Genomic DNA, 20,850 nt, shown 5'->3' with positions numbered 1-20,850 from the left:
CTCCTGAGAGAGTAAAACAGGCTAGGATTTTGTAAAGTTGTCAGAATCAAAATGGAGTCACTAATGGTAAGAAAACCTTGACAAGTAGAGTGGCGTAAGGCCATAAAGAAAGGGATCTCACACTGGCAAGCCTGAGAGCAAAAAACGACTGTACAAAAAGCACAACCTTGCACAAAGACCGCAGCAACCTTACACACAAAATAATACTTTTAACAAGGATGGCCGGGCGCGGTGGCTCACGCCTGTAATCCTAGCACTCTGGGAGGCCGAGGTGGGCGGATCGTTTGAGCTCAGGAGTTCGAGACCAGCCTGAGCAAGAGCGAGACCCCACCTCTACTAAAAATAGAAAGAAATTATATGGACAGCTAAAAATATATATAGAAAAAATTAGCCGGGCATGGTGGCGCATGCCTGTAGTCCCAGCTACTCGGGAGGCTGAGACAGGAGGATCGCTTGAGCTCAGGAGTTTGAGGTTGCTGTGAGCTAGGCTGACGCCACGGCACTCACTCTAGCCTGGGCAACAGAGTGAGACTCTGTCTCAAAAAAAAAAAAAAAAAAAAACAAGGATACCGGCCCAGCAACTGCTTGCCCAACCTTGGACTGGCGTCACCCTTGTTATTGATCTTTGTAGCCGAGGACAATTATTGCAAAACAATCATGGAATCCTCCTTATTTTTCCTTTAAAAACCTTTGTCTTCCTTTACCTCCCTGAATATGCACATAGTTCACCTTAACGTGTGTATTCCCATTGCAACGCTTCATCCCCAAGTAAACAGCTTTTCTTTCATTTCTTTATTTATTTTTGAGATAGGGTCTTGCTCTGTCTCCCAGGTTGGAGTGCAGTGGTGTCATCGTAACTCACTGCAACCTCAAACTTCTGGGCTTGAGCGATCATCCTGCCTCAGCCTCCCCAGTAGCTGGGACTACAGGCATATGCCACCATACCTAGATATTTTTTTTTTCTATTTTTTTGTAGAGATGGATTCTCTTGCTCAAGCTGGTCTTGAACTTCTGGCCTCAAGCGATACTCCCGCCTTGGCCTCCAAAAGTGCTAGGATTACAGGTGTGAGCCACTGCGCCTGGCCCAGCTTTTCTTTTAGAAAGCCTTTCTCTGTTATTTAGGGTGACAACCCATAGACTGGTAAACAGTTTTTATTGAGCACTTACTACATGCCAAGAGCTTTTGTAAGTGTGTTTAATCTTTACAAGGTCACTATGAGGTCAAACTAGTATTATGCCTATTTTATAGATGAGAAAATCTAGGCACAGGTGAGTAAGGAACTTCCCAAAGGTCATAACCCCAGTAAGTGGCAAAGCCAAGACTCAAACTCAGGCAGCCTGTCTCCAAAGCCCATGCATACTGCCTCCCTTAATAGTAATGATTAATTTTTTAAAATCCTAGCTTGCTTAGACACAGCACTCTATAGTTTATGAAGCACCTTGCACCCACTTTTTTTATTAATTTCTCACCACAGCAGCCCAGGGAGGGAGGCAATGCTTACTCCCACTTTATAGAGGGGAGAGGGAAACAGGCTCTGAAAGGGGGAACTCACTTGCCTTGCCAAGGTCAGACAGCAAGGTCAGTGGCAGAAATGGGGCTGGAACTTGGAATTTTCCAAATTAGTGACTCTGAATTTGGGGGAGCCCCTTCCCCAGCCTCACCCAGCTCCCAAACCCCCTCAGCAGCAGGTCTTCTGGCTGGAGGCCTTGAGCATTTCTCCCCAAGTTGGTTGTTCTGCCTGGGCTCCCACCCTTCAGCTGTAGGGACCCAAGGCTACGTCCTCCACCACCACCACCACCCCCATCAGCTGGGAGGGGCAGGAACTCCAGGGCTGGTGGAGTTTCCGACCAGGCAGGAAAAAGAACAAAGGAACTGGGGTGGGGGGGTGGAGGGGGTGGCCAAGAGGGTGGCAGGAGCAGAAGGGACGCTTCACCATGGAATATGAAGTCAAGAAAGGGAAGAAGGTAGGTGGGAGGTTGGGAGGGACACGGGGTAGGGAAATGTCCCCGAAGTTGGGGAGGGGACAGCGGGGCGGCGGGAGGCAGGGGGACAGCAAGTGGCATAAGTGGGGCCTTTCTTCTTATTTAGAAGGACCCTCCTTCCCACTCCTGGGCAGCCAGACATTTGGGCTCTAAACTCCCTTACCTGCTTCTCCACTCTCAGTGGCCTCTGCCATCCCTGGAATGGACAGACAGGGACCCTCCCTGGAACTGGCCAGACGGAGTCAGTTTGGGAGATACTGAAACCTGCTTCCCTGGTGTTCCCCTCCTGCAGCTTCACAGACACCACTGCTGCAGACAGGACAATTCTACGCAGGCTTGAGTCCCTCCCACCTGCTCCTCTCCCTGTCTTTACACAAGGGCCTCAGCCCACGATCATTCCCTGCCCACCCCCCGCTCCCACATGTTCTAGTATGCTTCTCTGGACATCTTACTGGTTGTCTCTGGGGTTCAGGGAGCTGCTCAGATTCCAACTTCCACCCCACCCCCATCCCCACATATCCCTCTTCCCCCAAGAAATCTGGGTAGGGGCTGTTCACAAAGACGCCCACATGGATCATGAAGGGCTCAGAAGGGAGCCCAGACACATGTGCATGTGCATGCTTTCCCTTTGTTCATCCTTTCAATAGACATTTATTGAGCACCGACTGCATGCCAGGCACTGTGCCTGGTGCTGGTGATGACGCAGTGGTGAGCAAAGTCAGGCAAGGACCCTGCTTCCTCCCTGGACCTCACAGTCTAGTGGGGGAAGCAACTATTAATCTTTTTTAAAAGGCAATAAATAATAATTGCATTGGAAAATTGCATAAAAGGCCCCATACTCAGTACTGGAAGACAGCATATTAGAGTGGCCAGCCCTGTCCTGGTCAGTTTGAGTTGGGAGCTGATGGATGGGTGGAAGGACAGGGAATAGGGAAGCGTGTTTTGGGCAGAGGAACAGCATGTGCAAATGGGGCAGAGGAATATAGCAAGTAGGAAGGACTGAAAGATGGCTGTGCAGCTGGGGGCGAGAGGGAGGGGGATGAGGCTGGAGAGGAGGGCAGGGCCACAGACAAAATGCTCACACACACACAGGCAAGACAAAGTCCCAGCTCCACAGCCCTCATTCAAGGCTCATCTCGTAACTCAGCCACGACAGACAGCGCACAGCTTCTCCAGGGTCACCCTCACCAGCCTTTGAAGCCACCAGGATTGTGCACATACCGTGCCCTCTGCTCAGCATGCCTTCTCCCAAATAGTGTTCTTTCATTTCTCAGAGCTTTTATCCAGGCTCCACGACACCAGTTCTAAAACGAGCTGAGCGTGTATCAGAATCACCCGAAGGGCTTGTTAAAACGCAGATCATTGGGACTCACTCCCAGTTTCTGAGCCAATAGGTCTGGGATTAAACTCAAGAATTTGCATTTCTAATAACCCCCAGGTCCCCACCGCCACCCTGGCCAGGTGATGCTGATGCTGATGCTGCTGGCTGTGGGGACCACACTTTGAGAACCGCTGGTTTAGATCCTGGCTACTCAGAGTGTGGTGCGCAGAGCAGTAGCACCGGCACCAGCTGGGAGCTCGTGAGAAATGCCGACTTCAGGCCCTAACTCGGACCTACTGAATCAGAACTCATGGAAAATGCAGTAAAGTTTGTGATTCACTAGTTTAGGTCATTTATCACAAGCCCTGGAGGCAAGGAGGGGGTCCAGGTCTCCCCTGAATCCTCAGCACCGAGCACAGGGCCCACCCATATAGGTATGAATAAGTGTTCACTGAATGAGTGAATGATCGTAAGCTTTTGTGGACTTGTGTACTGTCTGCTTACCCAAACCAGAAGGTGAGGGCAGTGGGGTAGTTTTGTTTTGCTCACATTTGTCTTGGCATGCTGCAAGAGTTAAGTAATCAGACCACGCATTCTACACAGTGGTTTTCAGCTGACCTCCCTTTTGAAATTACCTAAGGAGGCTTTTTTAAGAGACAGAGTCTTGTTCTGTCACCCAGGCTGGAGTGCAGTGTCCCATTCATAGCTCACTATAACCTTGAACTCCTGGGCTCAAGCGATCATCCTGCCTCAGCCTCCCAAGGAGCTGGGACTACCGGTGTGCACCACCATGCCCAGCTGTAAGGAGGCTTTAAAAATCTTGATGCCTGGGTCCCAGTCCCAGAATTTCTGATTCAATTGGTCTGGGGTGTGGCCTGGACATCTGAAGTTTTAGAAGTTCCCCAGGTAGTTCTAAAGTACAGCCAGGGTTGGGAGCAATGGCTCTGAAGTATGGTTCTCACACTTGAGCATGCATCAGAATCACCTGGAGGGCTAGTTAAACCCGCCTGCTCAGCCCTACTTCCAGAGTCTCTGATCAGCGGTCTGGGATGGACCCCAAGAATCTGCATTTCTCTCAAGTCCCAGGTGGTGATGCTGCTGGTGCTGGTTCAGGAGCCACGTGTTGAGAGCTGTTGCTCTACAGCGGTGCTCGATCTTTCTTTTGAGATTTACATTCTATTGGTTTAGGCTAGGGCCCTGGAATTTGCAACTTTAACCTTTTTAGCCATTTTTATGCAGCTGCCCCTGGATTATACTTAAATTTACTTATTAATTATTTCTAACTTTTAGGAAAGCACAGGGAGAGCCTAACAAATACCTGTGAACCCACCACACAGCCACACTGAATCCTAATATTTTTCTGTATTCACCCCAACCTAGACTCATTCCTTAAACCTGGTTGGAGCTGCCATACTCACCTGGGTGTTTAGAATGGAGGTTTTGGACCCATACTGCTCAAGGTGAACTACTGGGTGCACCACTACTACCTATCAGCGAGTTCCCTCTCTGGGGCTTAGTTTCTCCATCTCTAAAATGGGAATCGCAGAGGTACCCCTTCTGCAGAGTTTTTGGGAGAACTAAATTAGGTAATATAAGTAAAAGGGAGCATGATAAGTGCTCATTATGACTGTCATTCCCCTGTCCTCCCCCAGGGCTTTGTGTCCCCCATTAGAAGGCTGGTGTTCCCCAAGGCTGCTCGCCGGGCAGCCTTTAGAAGCAGTGTGAGCCGCCGGCCCCTGCACTCGATGCCCCTGTATCCCCCTGACTACCTCATCGACCCCCAGATTCTGCTGTGTGACTACCTGGAGAAGGAGGTCAAGGTGCGTGTGGGATGAGGAAGGGTGGGGACGATCTTGGGCTGAGGAGAGACCTCATCTCTCCTGGACACCAAGCCCTGGTCAGCCCTGTCTCGCACAGGGCAAGTTGTGGCTCATAGGAATGAGGCCTGGGTTCATGTCAGCCTCGCCCCTGCTGTATGCTGTGTATGGGCAGCAAGTGACCTCCAGCCGCTGAGCCTCGGTGTTCCCATCTCAGCAAGGGGCTCAACACCTCCCACCAGGGGAGAGTGGGTGGGAGAACGTTCTGTGCACCGCAAAGCCCTACCTTCTGTCAACCTAAACAACAAACAGAGAGGGAGACTCTCAAAAAGAAAATGTTCATTTGGGAATCAGTGTTCAGGGAAATAAAGGAAGGCAAAGGCTTTTAAAGGAAAAGTGAGGAGGACTGCCTAATTGTTTTGAGATAACTATCCTTGGCTGTAAGGATCAATAACAAGGGTGGTGCCAGTTCCAGGCTGGACAGGCAGTTGCTGGGCAGACGTCCTTGCGGAAGCATTTTTGTGTGTGTAAGGTTGTGATGGCCTTTGTGCAAAGTTGTGGTTTTTGCAGTTTTTTGTGATAGTTCTTATCATCAGTCATTCGTGCATGAGAACTTTTGCTTCGTGGCCTTCCTGGCTCTATTTGCCAAGTTTTTTAAGACACAGGTGACTCCATTTTGATTCTGACAACCTTTGCACTTCCCTAGAGATTTTACCGCAGTGACCTTGTTACTCAGACGGCATCCAGGTTAACGGCAAACCACAAAGGACTTTGACCATTTGAGAGCTTTACCTCTATTTCATGAACACCATGAAGGAGCAGCCAGGGGTCCTCATTTAGCCTAGAAAGATGATGGGGGAAGGGTTATCAGATTTAGCAAACAACAAGCCACCTAAATTTGAATTTCAGGTAAGTAATGAATACTTTCTTAAGTGTGTCTCAAATATTTCAGGGGACTAAAAGTACTAAAAAACTTTTTAAAAATTTTGTTGTTTATATGAAATTCAGATTTAACTAGCATCCTATATTTTATCTGGCAACCCTATATGGAGGGAAAAGCTAACAAATAAGTCCACTTAAAAATTGGGGACTGAAATTTCATAGAGAATAAAAAGAAAAGGTTTGATTGGTGGAGTTCACCTAGAAGAATACAACTAAAAATAATGGGAAAAGTTAATTCTTATATTGAATAACATTTAAGTGAAGTGATAACATTAGGCTATAACTAAGAATGAATGAAAAAATTTGATTTAGAGCATTATTTTTCTGACAAAATGATCCACTAATTAGACTTATTTCCATTTGACTTCTGCAACAAGACCATAAAGAGGGCAAGTGATTTGCAATCAGTTTGACAATGATACTTGGGGCAGAGAGAGCCACTTAGTCCAGAGGAAATTCACAGGTGGTCAGTTCTTTCAAGGTATTATAGTGATTTTTGCTTCCCTATGGAATCTTATAGCTAAATGACTGTGTGTTAAGATAATATAAGTTAGCAGTTGAAAGTGGGTTCTGGCAGGTGGAGTCCAGTTTTACCCTTTTAGCTATATAATCCTGGGGAAGTTTTTTATCCTTAAAGCGAGCATGAATGAGCGACTACCTAGAAAGTGCTCAGAACTGTGTCTGGCTTCTATTATAGCGTCAATAAAAGTTATGATCAGATTATTATTAATTCATATATTTCTATCTCAATCTATCTGCACTATGTCAGTGAGGAGGCCAGGGTCCTCCAGGGTTTCAGAGTGACCTCTCTGTGCCCTTGTCCCTCCTGGTTTCCCATCCAGTTCTTGGGCCACCTCACGTGGGTGACTTCCTCATTGAACCCCTCCAGTCGGGACGAGCTCCTGCAGTTGCTGGACACGGCCAGGGTAAGGCTCTGGGGAGGGAGGAGGGCAGGGTCTCGTCCCCTTCTCCCTCTCCTACCCACGGGCCCGGGGACTCAGGAGATCCGAACCTCCCTGCAGCAGCTGAAGGAGCTGCCTCTGAAGACCACGGCGGAGCAGGACAGCATCCTGAGCCTGTCTGCCCGCTGTCTGCTGCTCACCTGGCGGGACAACGAGGAGCTCATCCTGCGTATCCCCACGCACGAAATCGCCGCGGCCTCCTACCTGCAGGACGACGCGCTGCACCTGCTAGTGCTTAAGACCGGTACAGCGGGCGAGGGAGCCCCGCAGCCGCCAGGGGAAGAGAAAGGGCCCAACGTCTAGTCTGGAGAGTGGCGTGGCCTGCTGCAGGGGAGGGGCCTGAGGCTGGGTGAGGGGCGGTGGAAAAGGCCTGGCCGCACTACCCTGAGACCAGGGGCGGGCCGAAGATGCCACATGCAAGAAGACGGAGCCCGGGCTTCAGGCTCAAGGGTGGGCGGCCAGACCCACCATTCTGAGGACAGTTGAAAGTAGGAGCTCGGGAGGGTGGAGAGGACCGGAACCTGAGGCCCGAAGTCACCACCCGGCTTAGAGGCTAGGTGGACCCTCAGGCTAGGGGCGGAGTCTGGATTGGGGGCGTGGCCATACGCTCGGGGGCGGGGCTCCTGGTGGGAGGTTTCAGACACTCCGAGGTGGGGGCGGGGCCTGAGGCCAGGGGCGGGGCTGAGGACGGGGTAGGGGAGGAGTCGGAATCCAAGGTTTGGCGCCTCTGAAACAGGGACAGGGTCAGGGTCCGAGTTAAGGCTACAGAGGGAGGGGACAGCCTGACCACCACCCTCCGGTCAGAGAGCAGGTGTGAGGCGAGGAGCTCGGAAATCGCCGGCCACACCGAGGCCAGGGGTAGAGTCAAAAGTAGGAGCAGAGACTGAGGTCGGGAGGGGAGCCGAAAGTGTGGACGTGGAGTGGGGCGCGGGTGGCCGCACTACTTTGAAGCCAGCTGGAGGCCCTGAGGCCAGAGGCGGCTGGACCCCAGAGAGGCGGGGTCGGGTCCTCCAGATGGCCTCGGTAGGGGCCTCAGCCCGGATCTTCTGCGGCTGATGGCCCCCCGGACTCCCCTAGGTCTGGGCGTGGACCCGGTGCCGGCCGGCGTGGACGCCAGCCCTGGGGGCGCGGGGCGAGACCCGGGCCCGCCGGGCGCTGCGCCCGAGAAGCGGCGGGTGGGCACCACGGAGCGGCGCCACACCATCTGCAGCCTGGACTGGCGCATGGCGTGGGGCGGCGGCGCCGAGGCCCGGGCCGCGGGCGGAGGCGGCGGCGGCGGCGGCGGCAGCCTGGAGCGCCAGCGCGCGGGGGCGCGGGCGTCGGGCAGCTGGGAGCGCCGACAGACGTTCAGCGGCAGCTGGGAGCGGCGGCACGGCGGCGGCGGCGGCGGCGGCGCGGGCAAGCCGGGCGGCAGCTGGGAGCGGAGGCAGGCTGGCGGCGGCGGCGGCGGCAGCTGGGAGCGGCGCCACCCGGGCCCCAACCCGCTAGACCCGCAGGACCCCAGCCCGGATGCCTACTGCAACCTGGTCATCCTAGCTGTGGCCAACAGGGTGAGCCCGAGGGCACCCCACGCTCCAATGTCCTGCCTCCGGGACGCTGCTTCGGTCTCTCCCGCCCGGTCCCGCCCCATTCGCGAGGTTCCTGGATCTGCCCTGGCCTTTTCCCTTCTCCCTCCTTAGGCTCCACTCAGTTGTCCCTTTGACGCCTAATGCCTTCTAACCTCCAGCCCCGCATTCCTCCAGGATATCTCTCCCTGACTCCCCCAGTGGGGAAAAAACTCAAAATAGCCAAAACATACTAGACCTAACCCCTCCTCCAGCCCTGCTCCTTCTCCAATGTTGTCAATGCTAGCACCACCACAGTGACAATCAGAGCATATTAATCACCAGAATGAATTGAGTGCCAACTCATGCCAGACACGGGACAGCATCACTTCATTTCATTCTCACAGCAACCCCTAGAGGCAAATAGTACAACTGTTGTATCCCAATTCTAGAGAAGAAAACGCAGATCCAAAGGTTAAGTAAGGTGGACAAGGTCACACAGGAAGCAGGTAACGCTTTTAAGATTCGAACCCACGAAGGTCAGAGCCAGTACTCTTGGTAACTAAGGTGGTCACCCAGGGCAGAAGCCTTCCTGCCATTCTTGCCTCTCCTCCCCTCCCCCCATCTTCCATATCACCCTTTCTTTTATTCATTTGACCGTCTTCATTGAATGCTAGGCATCGGGCTAAGTGCTCTGGATACAGAGGTGAACAAGACATTTGGTGTCCTCCCTTACGGAGCTCACAGTCTAGCAGACACCTTCAAGCTCTGAGACTTCTAAGCTTTTCCTCTGACCCCAGGCCACCAACTCCCTCTGTGTATAAACAGTGGCGAACAAATTAGACATGGTGCCTGTCTAGAGACAGAGACAGATGACAACCAGTAAACTCAGACACTGTAGCCGTCTGCCTGCCCATGAAACACTTTCTCACTCTGCTTCCGGCTCTGTACCCTCCTACCTCTCTGGCTCCTCCTCAAAAGCTGGTTCCTCCTCTTCTCTCCAGACTCCAAAAGTTGGAGTGTCCAGGCTTAGTTAGTCCTTGGTCCCCTTCCCTCCTTTATCTCCTCATTTCTAGGTGATCTGTAGTCTCATGGCTTTTAAGACGCTGAGAACTCCCCACATTCCATCTCTCACCAGATCTCTACTCAACCTCTCCACTGGAAGTTCTAATGACCATTTCAAACTTAACACGCTGAAAGCTGAGCCCCAGTCTTCCCAGCTAAACCTGCTCCTCCCTTGGTTCCCCTTCTCTGTTAATGTCAGCTCCATCCTTATGTTGCCGTGATTCTTGGCTCCCCACCCCTTTCCGTCTCTCTCTTTCCCTCGCCCTTTCTCTCTTTCCCTCTCTCACCTCCCCCGACCCATATTGAGTCCATCAATAAATCCTCTTACTTCTCCCCACCCTCCACTGTCCCCACCCAGGTCTGTGCCCCATTCTCTCATCTGGATCATGTAGTCACCCCCTCACTGGTTCACCCCTTGCATACAATCTGTTCCCCCAGGCAGTCAGAGCATTCCTGTTAACACATAAGTCACATCCTGTCACTGCTCCAAATCTTCCAGCGCTCCCCCCTTTTCACTTAGAGTGAAAGCTAACATCCTGACAGTTGTTTCCAAGGCCACCTCCAGCTAACACACCCATTTCCTCTCCACCTCATTCTTTCTCTCTCCCCTTTTATTCACTCCACTCCCACCAGACTGACCTTGTAGAGTGCAAGAGGCCTGCGTGTTCTGGATGGTTCACTGTGGCACCCCCAGCACCTAGAACAGGTGCTAGTACCTAGCACCTGGCATGTAACAGGTGCTCAATAAGTATCTGTTGAATGAGTGGATGAGCTAATGCAAATTATATCATTATACCTTGCCGTGGGGACCTAGAAGAAAACAAGCAGGTTGCAGTGATGAAGAATGGGGGCGGAAATCCATTTCAACAGGGAAAGTGAGTTTGTGCTGTTTGAACTGAAACGTGAAGGAAAGCAAGGAGTTAGCAGTGTGAAGAGCCTGGAAACAGATTCCATACAAAGGCTTCAGTGTGCCCTGTTCATCCCCTGGACTGTGAGAGCTTTGGGGTACAGAGCCTGGCCCAGCACCTGCCACGCAATAGGAATAATTGAGAATTTGTGGAATGAGTAAATAAGAGTTGCTTTCCAGGCTTGTCTGAGCCTTAACCTTCTATCTGAGACATCCTGGTCCCGAGGAGGGTACAGGAGTTAGAGACAAAAAACTTGGATGCTAACTAAGGACATGAACCTGCTGTGTGAGCCTGTGCAAGTCACTTAGCCACTCTAAGCCTCAGTGTCTTTAACTATAAAATAAGGATCGTCTCTTCCCTGTCCATTTTGTAGGGTTATTGTAAGGATTCCAGTTTAATGATTAGTGCACCCCTACTATCCCAAAATGCCTATCTTCAGTTAGATTTTAATTTATACCTTGAGCTTTTTTAGAGACACAAAAGAGGAACAGCTTCATGAAGATGGTCTCTTCATCAGTTATTGTCTATGTGTCTTGCTTAAAGACATAAAGAGGTAAATTCCTCTTCAAATTTGCAATCTCAAAAACAATTCACCCAAGAACTTAAAGTCTTTCCTTCTACCAGAGACTGAAGTTTATGTATTTATCCCGCTTCCGTGTTTGCACTGGATGCCAGGAAGCTCATATTTAAATATGGCAGTTGAGCCTAAAAATTTGATTCATTCAATCATTTCTCCTCCTACTACGTATAGGAGAACTGGATTCTAGTCCTGGCTAATCACTTTCCCTCACTGGGCCTCAGCTTCCATACCTATACATTACACTAAATTTTGGCTTATTTTAGGTAAACTTCAGGAATGCTCATGAATCCTCTAGAAATTTGGGATGTATTTTTCATGGCACAGGAGTCAGAGTTGTTGCTGGATTCTATAAAGGAGCTCCAAGACCAGAGAGTAGCCATATAATTTTGATGAAAAATGTTCTCAAAATCAATTTAGAGGGGTCCATATGTGTGTGTCTCCGTGAGCCTCTTTACACTGTGTGTTAGGAAGCAGGGCATATCCTGGTCATTGGTGAGGCCCTGAGCTCTCTCTCTCCCTGGGCCAGGATGCTGCTGAGGAGTCTTGCGCACTGATCTGCCAGGTCTTCCAGATCATCTATGGGGACCAGAGCATTGAGTGTGTGGACCGGGCTGGCTACCACTACACGTCTACACCCGAACGGCCGTGGCTCTGCAGCCGCAGTGAGTAACCACTCCTGACCTCCCCTCCTGTGGCATATCCTAAAAGGCCAGGGGAGGGAGGACGCTCCAGGACTTGGGGCCAGTGAAGGCCCTTAGGGGCCCTGATCCCTACCACAATTACAGTGTAGGTTAGACAAAATGTTGATTTTCACGATGACCTCAAACTTAGCTTCTTCAAGGATGTTTGGGTTGCCAAATTCAGAATGAGCCCCCTCAGAGCTGAACTTTTCTCCCTCCCATTTGTTTTTATGTCCCTGCTTTGCAGACACTGAGGAACATGCATTGTCTGCTCACTGTGCATCCACCCCACTAGGACCCTAGGTCAACACTAAGATTTCCAGATGGGTTCTTGGATGCAATCAATAGCTAGAATAAGAACGAGACCAACAGAGGCATTCACTGAGCACCGATTGTGTGCCAAGCACAGTACCAATGTGCCATGTCATAATCCTCCTAGCAACCTTGTCTGTCCTGTTTGTCACTGTATCCCCTGTGCTTAGCATGGGACTGGGTACATCATAGATGCTTGTGAAGTAGTTTTTGATGGAGAACTCTCTGAGGCCTTACGATTCCAGTTTCACAGATGAGGATGTTAAGGCTCACAGTAGTCAATAAATGCTCACGGTCACATAGCTGGTAAGTGGCAGGGTCAGGATTCAAACTCAGGTCTGTCTGATTCTAAAGCTTCTCTCTGCAACTGCCCCACTCCCCTTGCTGCCTTCAAGGCCAGTAGGTGCATTCCCTCAGCCACAGGCCCCTGCGACGTGGTCCCTGTGTGCCCGGCTGCAGCCACAGAGCGCTGGCTCTCTTTCTTCCGAAGGCCTGCCCGTCTGTGGGAGCTGTGCTTGTTGGGAAGCTGGGATAGTTCATCGACTCTCACAAGGATGATGGGCAAATAAAAGCGATAACTCAACAGGTAGCTCAACAAATTCATTCACACAATGAGTATTTATTGAGCACCTACTATGGGAGATCCAGTACTAATCACCAGGGTACACAGGTGAGCAACACTAGATGTGGCCTTGCCGTCACGAAGCAGGCATCGCCAAGGCTGGCTGACAGTGATTAATTAATGACACAAATAAACATGGAACCACAGACTGTGCTGCAAGAACACGTAGTGAGGACCTGGCCTCCGCTGGGAAGTCAGGGCCAGGAAGTGACACTGAGTGGGCCGAGATCAGAAGGCGGAGGCCACTACCTGGACGGATGAGACAGCAGGACTAGGAAGAGAGCACGTTCTCTGTCAGCGGTGCCTCTTTGCTCTGAAGGTTTTGAGATCCTCCCTCCACAAAATTCTTTTTTTGCCTTGAGTCAAGCACACACTGTTTACAAAACACTCCTTCTCCTGTTCCTTCATCTACTATTCCCAAGGCCCCCATGAGATAGGGAGGAAGGTGGTATTGTCCCCACACCGGGGAAGTTGAGGACCAGGAGCAGGGAGGTGAGTTGCCCAAGGTCAGTGGTGTACTGGCAGCGGAGCAGGACCCAAGGGTGAGGCTGAAGTTGGGGCTTCAGGGAGTCGGGGATGTTGGTTCCTGCTTTGGCACCTCTGACAGTCCCTCTGTCTGCTTGTCCCAGGTGAGAGCTGCCGCACGGACGGGACTTACGCCTATGACGCTGACTTCAGCTGCTGCAGCTCCTTGTGGGTACAGTCCTGAAGAGGGCGGGGTAGGAAAAGAGAAGCCTGGGCCCCTAATGACCGTGAAGCCCCGAATTCCTGCTCTATGTTATGTAAGAGATAAGGGAAGAGATTACAGGCGCGAGCCACTGCGCCCAGCCTCCAAGGTTGACTTTTTATTAGGCAATAGTTATCGAGTACCTTCTGTGTGCCAGGCACTGTGCTGTGTGCTGCAGATACAGCAGGGAACAAGACAGAGGGCAAGACCCCTACCTGGCACATAGTAGGTGCTCAATGAATGAAGAAAACCAAGCCCTCTAGTCTTGCCAGGTTTACAATCTAGCACAGGAGGCAATGAAATCATCGTTTCATAGTAATAATAATTAATGTTAGTAAGCACTGAAGAGAAGCTCAGAGAGCTGTGAGAGAGGCTGAGGGGGGCCCCGACTCATCTGGGGAGTCAGGTGGGCCTCTCAGAGGTGACGGCTGAACCGAGGCCTGGAGGATAAAAAGGGGAAGAATGTTCCAGGTAGAGGGAGCAGCAAGCACAAGAATTCAGAACAGGATAAAGCTTAGTGGGTTTGAGGAGCAGCAGGAGGCCACTGTGCTGCAGCAGGGGGTGTGAGGGACAGGGTGTTTGGTGGGGGAACTTGGAAAGGACTCGCGTGTCACGTATAGGCTACAGACTGAGGGAGCACGTCCGACAGAGGATCTAACCTAGCTGGTGGGGTCAGGGAACACTTTCCTGAGGAGATGATATTTAAAATCCAATGATAAGGGTTAGCTGAGCGAAAGGTAGGGGAAGAGAGGCGCTCCAGGCAGAGGGAACAGCATGTGCAAAGGCCCAGAGGTGAGGAGGTGCTTGTAGTATTAGAGGGAAAAGGAGAAGGCAGGTGGCTGGAGCATAGAGGGCAAGGGTGAGCACAGTGAGAGACCAGGCTTGAGAGGTGGCAGGGACCAGGTCACGTGAGGACTTGGGGGCCAAAACGGGGTCCAGGATGAGCCCCCAGAGCATCAGTAGCTATGCCCTCCCACCTCCAGCCTGCCCTGGGAAGACAAGCTGGAGGGAGGTAAGTGAAAGTCCCTTCCCCCGTCCTTGCAGCAATGGCTCCCAGGACACTTTTGAAGCATGTTACAGCGGCACATCCACGCCCTCTTTCCATGGCTCCCACTGCAGCGGCAGTGACCACAGTGGCCTGGGCTTCGAGCAGTTACAGGATTACATGGTCACGGTGAGCTGGGGCAGGCGGTGGGAACAGCACACGCACAGGCCTGGAGGCTGGAGGAAACATGGGAGTATTTCAGGGATTGTGTGTGGTCCTGGACACAACCAAGGCAGAAGACCTCAGAGGTCAGGGTGGGGGATCAGGTTAGGAGAGTAAACTGAGGCCAGCCTATGAAAGGCCCTAACTAATGTCAGCTTGCATTCACTGAGTGCTTGCTGTATACCAGGCACTGCTCCAAGCACCTTTCATGTATCATTTCTTTTAATCCTTTCAACAGCCCCAAGAGGGAGGTGTCACCATTATCCTCACTTTGCAGATGAGGAAAGCAAGGGTCAGGGAGGTTGTCACCTACCCGAGATTACAGAGCTGATCAGTGAGGGGCCAGGATTTGAACTGCGGAAGCTTGAGTCCACATCCCATTCTTAGGTGCAGCCCAAGGGGTCTGGATGACCCAAGCAGGCCATGGAAGGGCTTTCAGAGGAGGACTGGGCCCCACATGCCCTTAGAGAAGGCTCTGGGTCTTTCAGGCAGGGGGTGGGTGGGGTTGCTCCCTGGGATTGATCTCAAGTGTTGTCCCCCGACAGCTGCGGAGCAAGCTGGGGCCCCCTGAGATCCAGCAGTTCGCGGTGCTGCTGCGGGAGTACCGGCTGGGGCTGCCCATCCAGGACTACTGCGCGGGCCTGCTGAAGCTCTACGGGGACCGGCGCAAGTTCCTCCTCCTCGGTGAGCCCCCTTCCCATCCTGCCGTCGGCTGAGGCCCCTACTTGGTCCCTGCCATTCCCCGTCAGGCACCGGGCTAGGAATGTTTTCTTCTTCTCCTTCAGCCTCTGATAAGGCCAGATAATGAGATCCATGGGGCAGATGAGGAGCCCGAGGTCCAGAGAGGGGAAAGGACTTGTCACAGTGCCAGGAGACAGAGCTGATAAGAAGAACAAAGCACTGGTGTAGCCATTTCATTGTCACAGCTAAGCTGGGAGAGGGAGCGATTCTTCCCATTTTACCCCATGAGGAAGCTGAGGCTCAGAGAGGCCAAGGAACTTGCCTAAGGTCACACAGCTAGTAAAGAGGGCTAACAACAGTAATAATACTAATAACATGTATTTGGCAGTTACCGTGTGCCAAGCATCATCTCATTAAATGCCCCCAGTTCTGGGAAGTAGATGCTATCATTTGTCTCCATTTTGCTGTTAAGGAAACTGAGGCTCAGAGTAGCAAAGTAGCAAAGTCACATGGCCAGTAAGTAGGGATGGAGGTAAAAGCAAAGTAATGTTTATGGAGCACATGGTGCATGCTAAGTTCCTGGGGGGAGAACAGGTGCAATTATCTCAATTTTACAGGTAAGAAAAGGGAGGCCGAGAGTAGTTATTTAATGAAGGTGACAAAACTAATAAATGGGACCGTGACAATCGTAATAATAATAATAATAAGCTGGCATGCAGCCAGCATTTACTGTGTGCTGAGCGTTGTGTCGTTATTTGCTGGCTCAGAGAGTTAAGGAACCCGGGCAAGGCCACACGGCCAGTGCGTGGCAGAGCAGGGACTTGAATTCAGATCTCCAGAGAGGGCGACTCTGCAGGAGGGGAAGGGGCTGAACCTGAGGGGCATCACCCTGCCCCTTGCCCGCAGGGATGCGGCCCTTCATCCCGGACCAGGACATCGGCTACTTCGAGGGCTTCCTGGAGGGCGTGGGCATCCGCGAGGGAGGCATCCTCACCGACAGCTTTGGCCGCATCAAGCGCAGCATGAGCTCCACGTCGGCGTCGGCCGTGCGCAGCTACGACGGCGCGGCACAGCGGCCCGAGGCGCAGGCCTTCCACCGGCTGCTGGCAGACATCACGCACGACATTGAGGCGCTGGCCCCCGACGACGACGATGACGACAACGGCAACGAGGGCGACGACGATGACGAGTCCCAGGGCTCCCGGGGAGGGGGTGACGCTGCTGAAGACAACTACCTGTAGCTGCCGCCCATGCGGAGGGCGTGGAAGGGGGTGGCCCCGCAGCCCACCTCTGGTGCTCACTCCCTCTTACCTGTGGGACCCCCCATCCGCAGGGTCCCCTCCTTATGCCCTGGCCAGGGTCTTCACTCCCCACGTTGCTGTCCCTGCCTTCGGGCCCTGGTCCGTGCAGTGCCGAGGATTTCCTGCAGGGGGCGGGCAAAACCGGACCCTGGAGTAGGGGGCGGTCGCCCCGGGGCTCAGCAGGGCCCTCTGCCCGCCCAGAGTTGGGCAGCGTCCCACTTTGTCCCTCTAGCCCAGAGGGCTCGGCCCAGGACCCACCCTCCTCCCCAAGGCTCCCTCCGCAGCTTTCCGGAAGGGATGAAGGGTGGGCTCCACCTGCTGGCCGACTGAGAAAAGAATTTCCAGAACCGAGAAACTTCTGTTGATCCTATTTTACAGAACGGGAAACTGAGGTTCAAAAAGAGGGAAGAGACTTGACGGGATCTCCTGATTCTCCTTATATTACCTCAAATAGACCATACAAAACAGTGCAGAAGGTCTTTTTAAGGCTCTAAATGGCAGCGTGTCCCCTGCCCTGATAGCAGGAGTGGCCTCCTCAGTGCGGAGGGGAGGTTTTCGTCCCCTGAGGTTTGACTTAGGTGGGTAATCTGGGTCTCACTTGGAGTCCTAAGACCCTAAACAACTTGCTTGTCCCGGTCTTGGATCTGGACCCCGATTTGAATTTGGGATCTTGGAATTGGAGCCAGACAGATCCAGGGCTCTTATTTGGTTAGTGTCCTACCCTCCCATTTCCTCATCGGCGCAGTGGGGTCGGCCCCATCTACCTCCCAGGGTGGTCGTGGGGGGTAATGAAAGCCAAGAGCTTAGTTCGGGGTTTAGCACATGATAGGTGCTCAATAAATGACATTCGTTGCCACATCGAACACTTTCTGACTCGGTTTTCCTGTCTTGCCTGGATGCGATGGGATGAGAACTGGGTAGGGAGGGTGTTAAGAAGACCCTCAGGGAGCTCGGTTTGGGAGGAAGAAACAGGACTTACTCTTTGAAGCTCAATTACAGCCTGGCTCTGTGTGCAAAGCCCAAACAAGAAATACCCAAGACTCCACAGCCATCTGTGGGTCTGGGGTAGTCAAATCTGACAGCAGGTTGCAGAGGTAGGGAGGTCAGGATCAGCACAGCACTGGGCACCATCTCAGTAAGGACTTGGAGGCTAAAAGGAGCAAGGCTGGGGAGGAGGCCAGAAACTCACATAGAAGAGCTTAAATTTATGTACGAAGCCTTCCATAGCCAGACATGTGGTACTTACCATGAGATAGGTACTGTTATCAATTTTTAAGTAATATTATTAGGACTTCACGTCCAGAGTTCCATGATTAATACTCCATTTGTGGCAAGTGATCATCCCATCATCCCATTATCCTTTGTCCATGCAAGGCCCTTCTGATGTTTTATTTTATTCCCCCCTCCCCAATCCACACATTCCCCACATTTCTTCCCTCTCCCCACCACGAGCCCCCACCTCTACGTGCTGGTATATATCCCTGGACGTAAATACGCAATGCTTTGTGTGGCCATTTACACTACATAAATGGTATTGTATGAGACTATCATTCTATTACTTCATTTTTTCACTCCATACTGTTTTTAAGGTCTGCCTGTGTTGCTGTGGGAAAATCTAGCTGTTGCATCCAGTTGCTGCAAAATATTTTGAGCTGAGCATCCACTATTTTATTTATCCATCTTCCCAGAGATGGATACCCAGGTTGCTTCCAACTCCCTCTTACCACAAACAACACTGTGATGAACGACTTTGTACATGATCCTTATGGGCCTGTGGGAAAATTTCTCTGGGCTCTACACCCAAGTGTGGAATTACTAGATCACACGGAATGTACTCATATGGTTTAGATTTCACTAAATTCTTCCAGAATAGCTCCACCTACAGGGTGTGAAGGGTACTGTCTCTCCACATCTTCATTAGGTTTTACATTATCTGACTTTGTAATTTTTGCCTATCCATTTGTGTGTAAAGTGGCATCTCATTGTTGTTTTAACTTGCATTTCTCTGTTAATCCTGAGATTTAGAACCTCCTCCTATACTTGTAAGGCATTTGGGCTTTTTCTTCTGTGAATTGCTTGTTCATATCTTTTGTTCACTTTCTCCTGGGTTTCCTCTTTTTCTTGTGGCATTTGCAAGAGTAGATGGTAAATTCTAGATATTAATCCCTTTTAGATGTTGATGTTCCAAATATCCTCACCTAATGTGTTGCCCATCTAAGTTTATTTATGGCAATAGTTCTCACACTTTAGCATGCATCAGAATTTCCTGGAAAGCTGGCCAAAACACAGACATCTGAGCCCCACCCCTGAGTTTCAGGCTCAATAGAGCAGGGGAGGGGCCCAAAAATTTGCATTTCTAACAAGTACCCAGGTGATGCTGACAGTCCAGGGACCACACTTTGAGAACAGTTGCTCCATGATGCTTTCCGTTGAACAAATTTGTTCTATGGAACAAATTCCTTAATTTTGATGTTATCTAATTTATTTATCATCATTTTGTGTTTAAAGGAACTGGAGCTCAAGAGGTGAAGTGAATGGCCCAAGGTCACACAGTGGGCTAGGATTTGGACTCATACCTGGCTAACCAGAGCCCATGCTCCTAGCCTCTCTACTTTCTTATCTCGAGCCTTTGGGTGTAGTTGTCATAGGCTGGGGCATTTGGACCTTAGTGAGTTCCTGAGTGAGGCAGCCATAGAAGAAGTTGGTTGGGTAAGGACAGAGGCCAAAGACACAAGGGTCCCTCTGAAAGGCCTGTGGGCTTTGCAAGAGAGCGAAGCTCAGAAACTGCCTACAGTCCTAGCCAGGGTACAGTGCTGGGGCTGCTGAGAAGCACTGGGTTGGTTCTTACCCCATAGTTCCGGGCATGGGGCAATTTCCCTCACACCCCAAGGAAGTTCCCACCCACCCCAGAACTACCCTTTTACCAAAGCCATGTCACCTCTTCGTTTCTGAGGTCCAAAGGGTCCTGGCTGGGGTAGCGAGACTCTGGCCACACTTCCTCCTGTGGCATCCAGATAGTCTGCCAGGGCCACTTCCTTTCATGGTTCAGTTCCTGGCATCGCAAGAAGGGAAAACCCTTGTGGGTGGGACAGCTGGTTGCCAAGGACTTCTAGGGGTAGTGCAAGTATGGAACTTCCCCACCAGCTGGGTCTCCTGGGGACAGTCCTGACCCAAAGACAAGTGGTGAAATTACTAAAATTGTCTCCAGTTACCCCTAGATGGGCAACCCTCCCATTTTGAAGCCCTGCAACCTTCTACTTCTTCCCCATTTCCGACTGGACACTCCTAGCAGTCCTTCCCAACTGTGTGTTGCGGAGAAGGAGTCCTGGGGCCACTGTCGTTCTGTCACCGAACACTTAGAGAGCACGCACTCTGCCAGGCATTGTGTGAGACATGAGAGGAAGATACAGCACCATCTCTGCCTGCTGTGGGCACACAGTCTGGTTAGTGGGGAAGACAGGTCCCCAGATAATCACGGCACAAAGTTCTCACTTCTATAATCAAAGGATGAGATGCCAGCTCTTTCTGGGAAATCTGCAAAAGGCTTCACAGAGGAAGTGACCCACGAGTGGGAGCTTGAAGGACAAACAAGGGTTTTGGTGGGAGTATGTGGAAAGGAGTGCCCCCCTCCACATGGGGACCCAGCATGAGCGAAGGCAGGGTTGCTTGAATGAGCATGGCACACTCCAAAACTGGTAGCCAGTTAGGACTGGTGCAGTGACTGGGGTCCCTGACTAGAGGGTCGGACTGCATGGTGTTGAATCCCAACTCTGGCATCTGCTAGTTGGGGACCTTGGGTAAGCCCCTAAATGTCTCTGGGTCTTGGCTTCCTCATCTATAAAGTGGGGAGAATGATGGTATCACCCTCATAGATCTCATAGATTGGTGTGAGGCTTAAACAAGACAATTTATGCAAAAGTACATACAGCAAGTGTTCAATAAATGTGACCATTATTATTGTTGGAGAAACATGCAGTGTGTGAGGTGGGGGACAAGATCGGTGGGCAGGACTTGTAGGAGAAGAAACCAGAGAACCAGGCAGATCAGGAAGCCCTTGAAGGGCAGCTAGGAAGTGCAGGCAATGGGGAGCTATCTAAGGTACTCCTGTTTTCTTGGAGTGACTCAAGCTGCGGGGGAGGAGGATGGATTGGAGAGCAAAGGAGAGTCTGGGAGGCGGGGGATGGGGCAGAGGGCTGGA

General features: G+C 51.5%; 1 protein-coding gene across 2 annotated transcripts; it reads left to right on the top strand.

Moving 5' to 3' along the window:
- The first annotated feature begins 1,906 nt into the window (after window positions 1–1,906).
- On the top strand, window positions 1,907–17,496 carry CCM2L (CCM2 like scaffold protein). Of its 2 annotated transcripts, XM_069495585.1 has the most exons (10): window positions 1,907–1,965; window positions 4,957–5,124; window positions 6,906–6,989; window positions 7,086–7,269; window positions 8,103–8,575; window positions 11,649–11,784; window positions 13,366–13,429; window positions 14,508–14,637; window positions 15,216–15,354; window positions 16,258–17,496. In XM_069495585.1, exons 1-10 carry the CDS (start codon window positions 1,936–1,938, stop codon window positions 16,590–16,592), a joined length of 1,743 nt encoding a protein of 580 aa, XP_069351686.1. In that variant the 5' UTR covers window positions 1,907–1,935; the 3' UTR covers window positions 16,593–17,496. The 2 variants fall into 2 exon arrangements, with proteins under 2 accessions (XP_069351686.1, XP_069351687.1); XM_069495586.1 differs by lacking the exon at window positions 13,366–13,429.
- The last annotated feature ends 3,354 nt before the right edge of the window (window positions 17,497–20,850 follow it).

Source organism: Eulemur rufifrons, chromosome 20, assembly GCF_041146395.1.
Source record: "Eulemur rufifrons isolate Redbay chromosome 20, OSU_ERuf_1, whole genome shotgun sequence".
In the NCBI taxonomy this organism is placed as follows: Eukaryota; Metazoa; Chordata; class Mammalia; order Primates; family Lemuridae; genus Eulemur; species Eulemur rufifrons.
The sequence above is the reverse complement of the archived record's forward strand: the minus strand, read 5'-3'. Positions and strand labels throughout refer to the sequence as shown.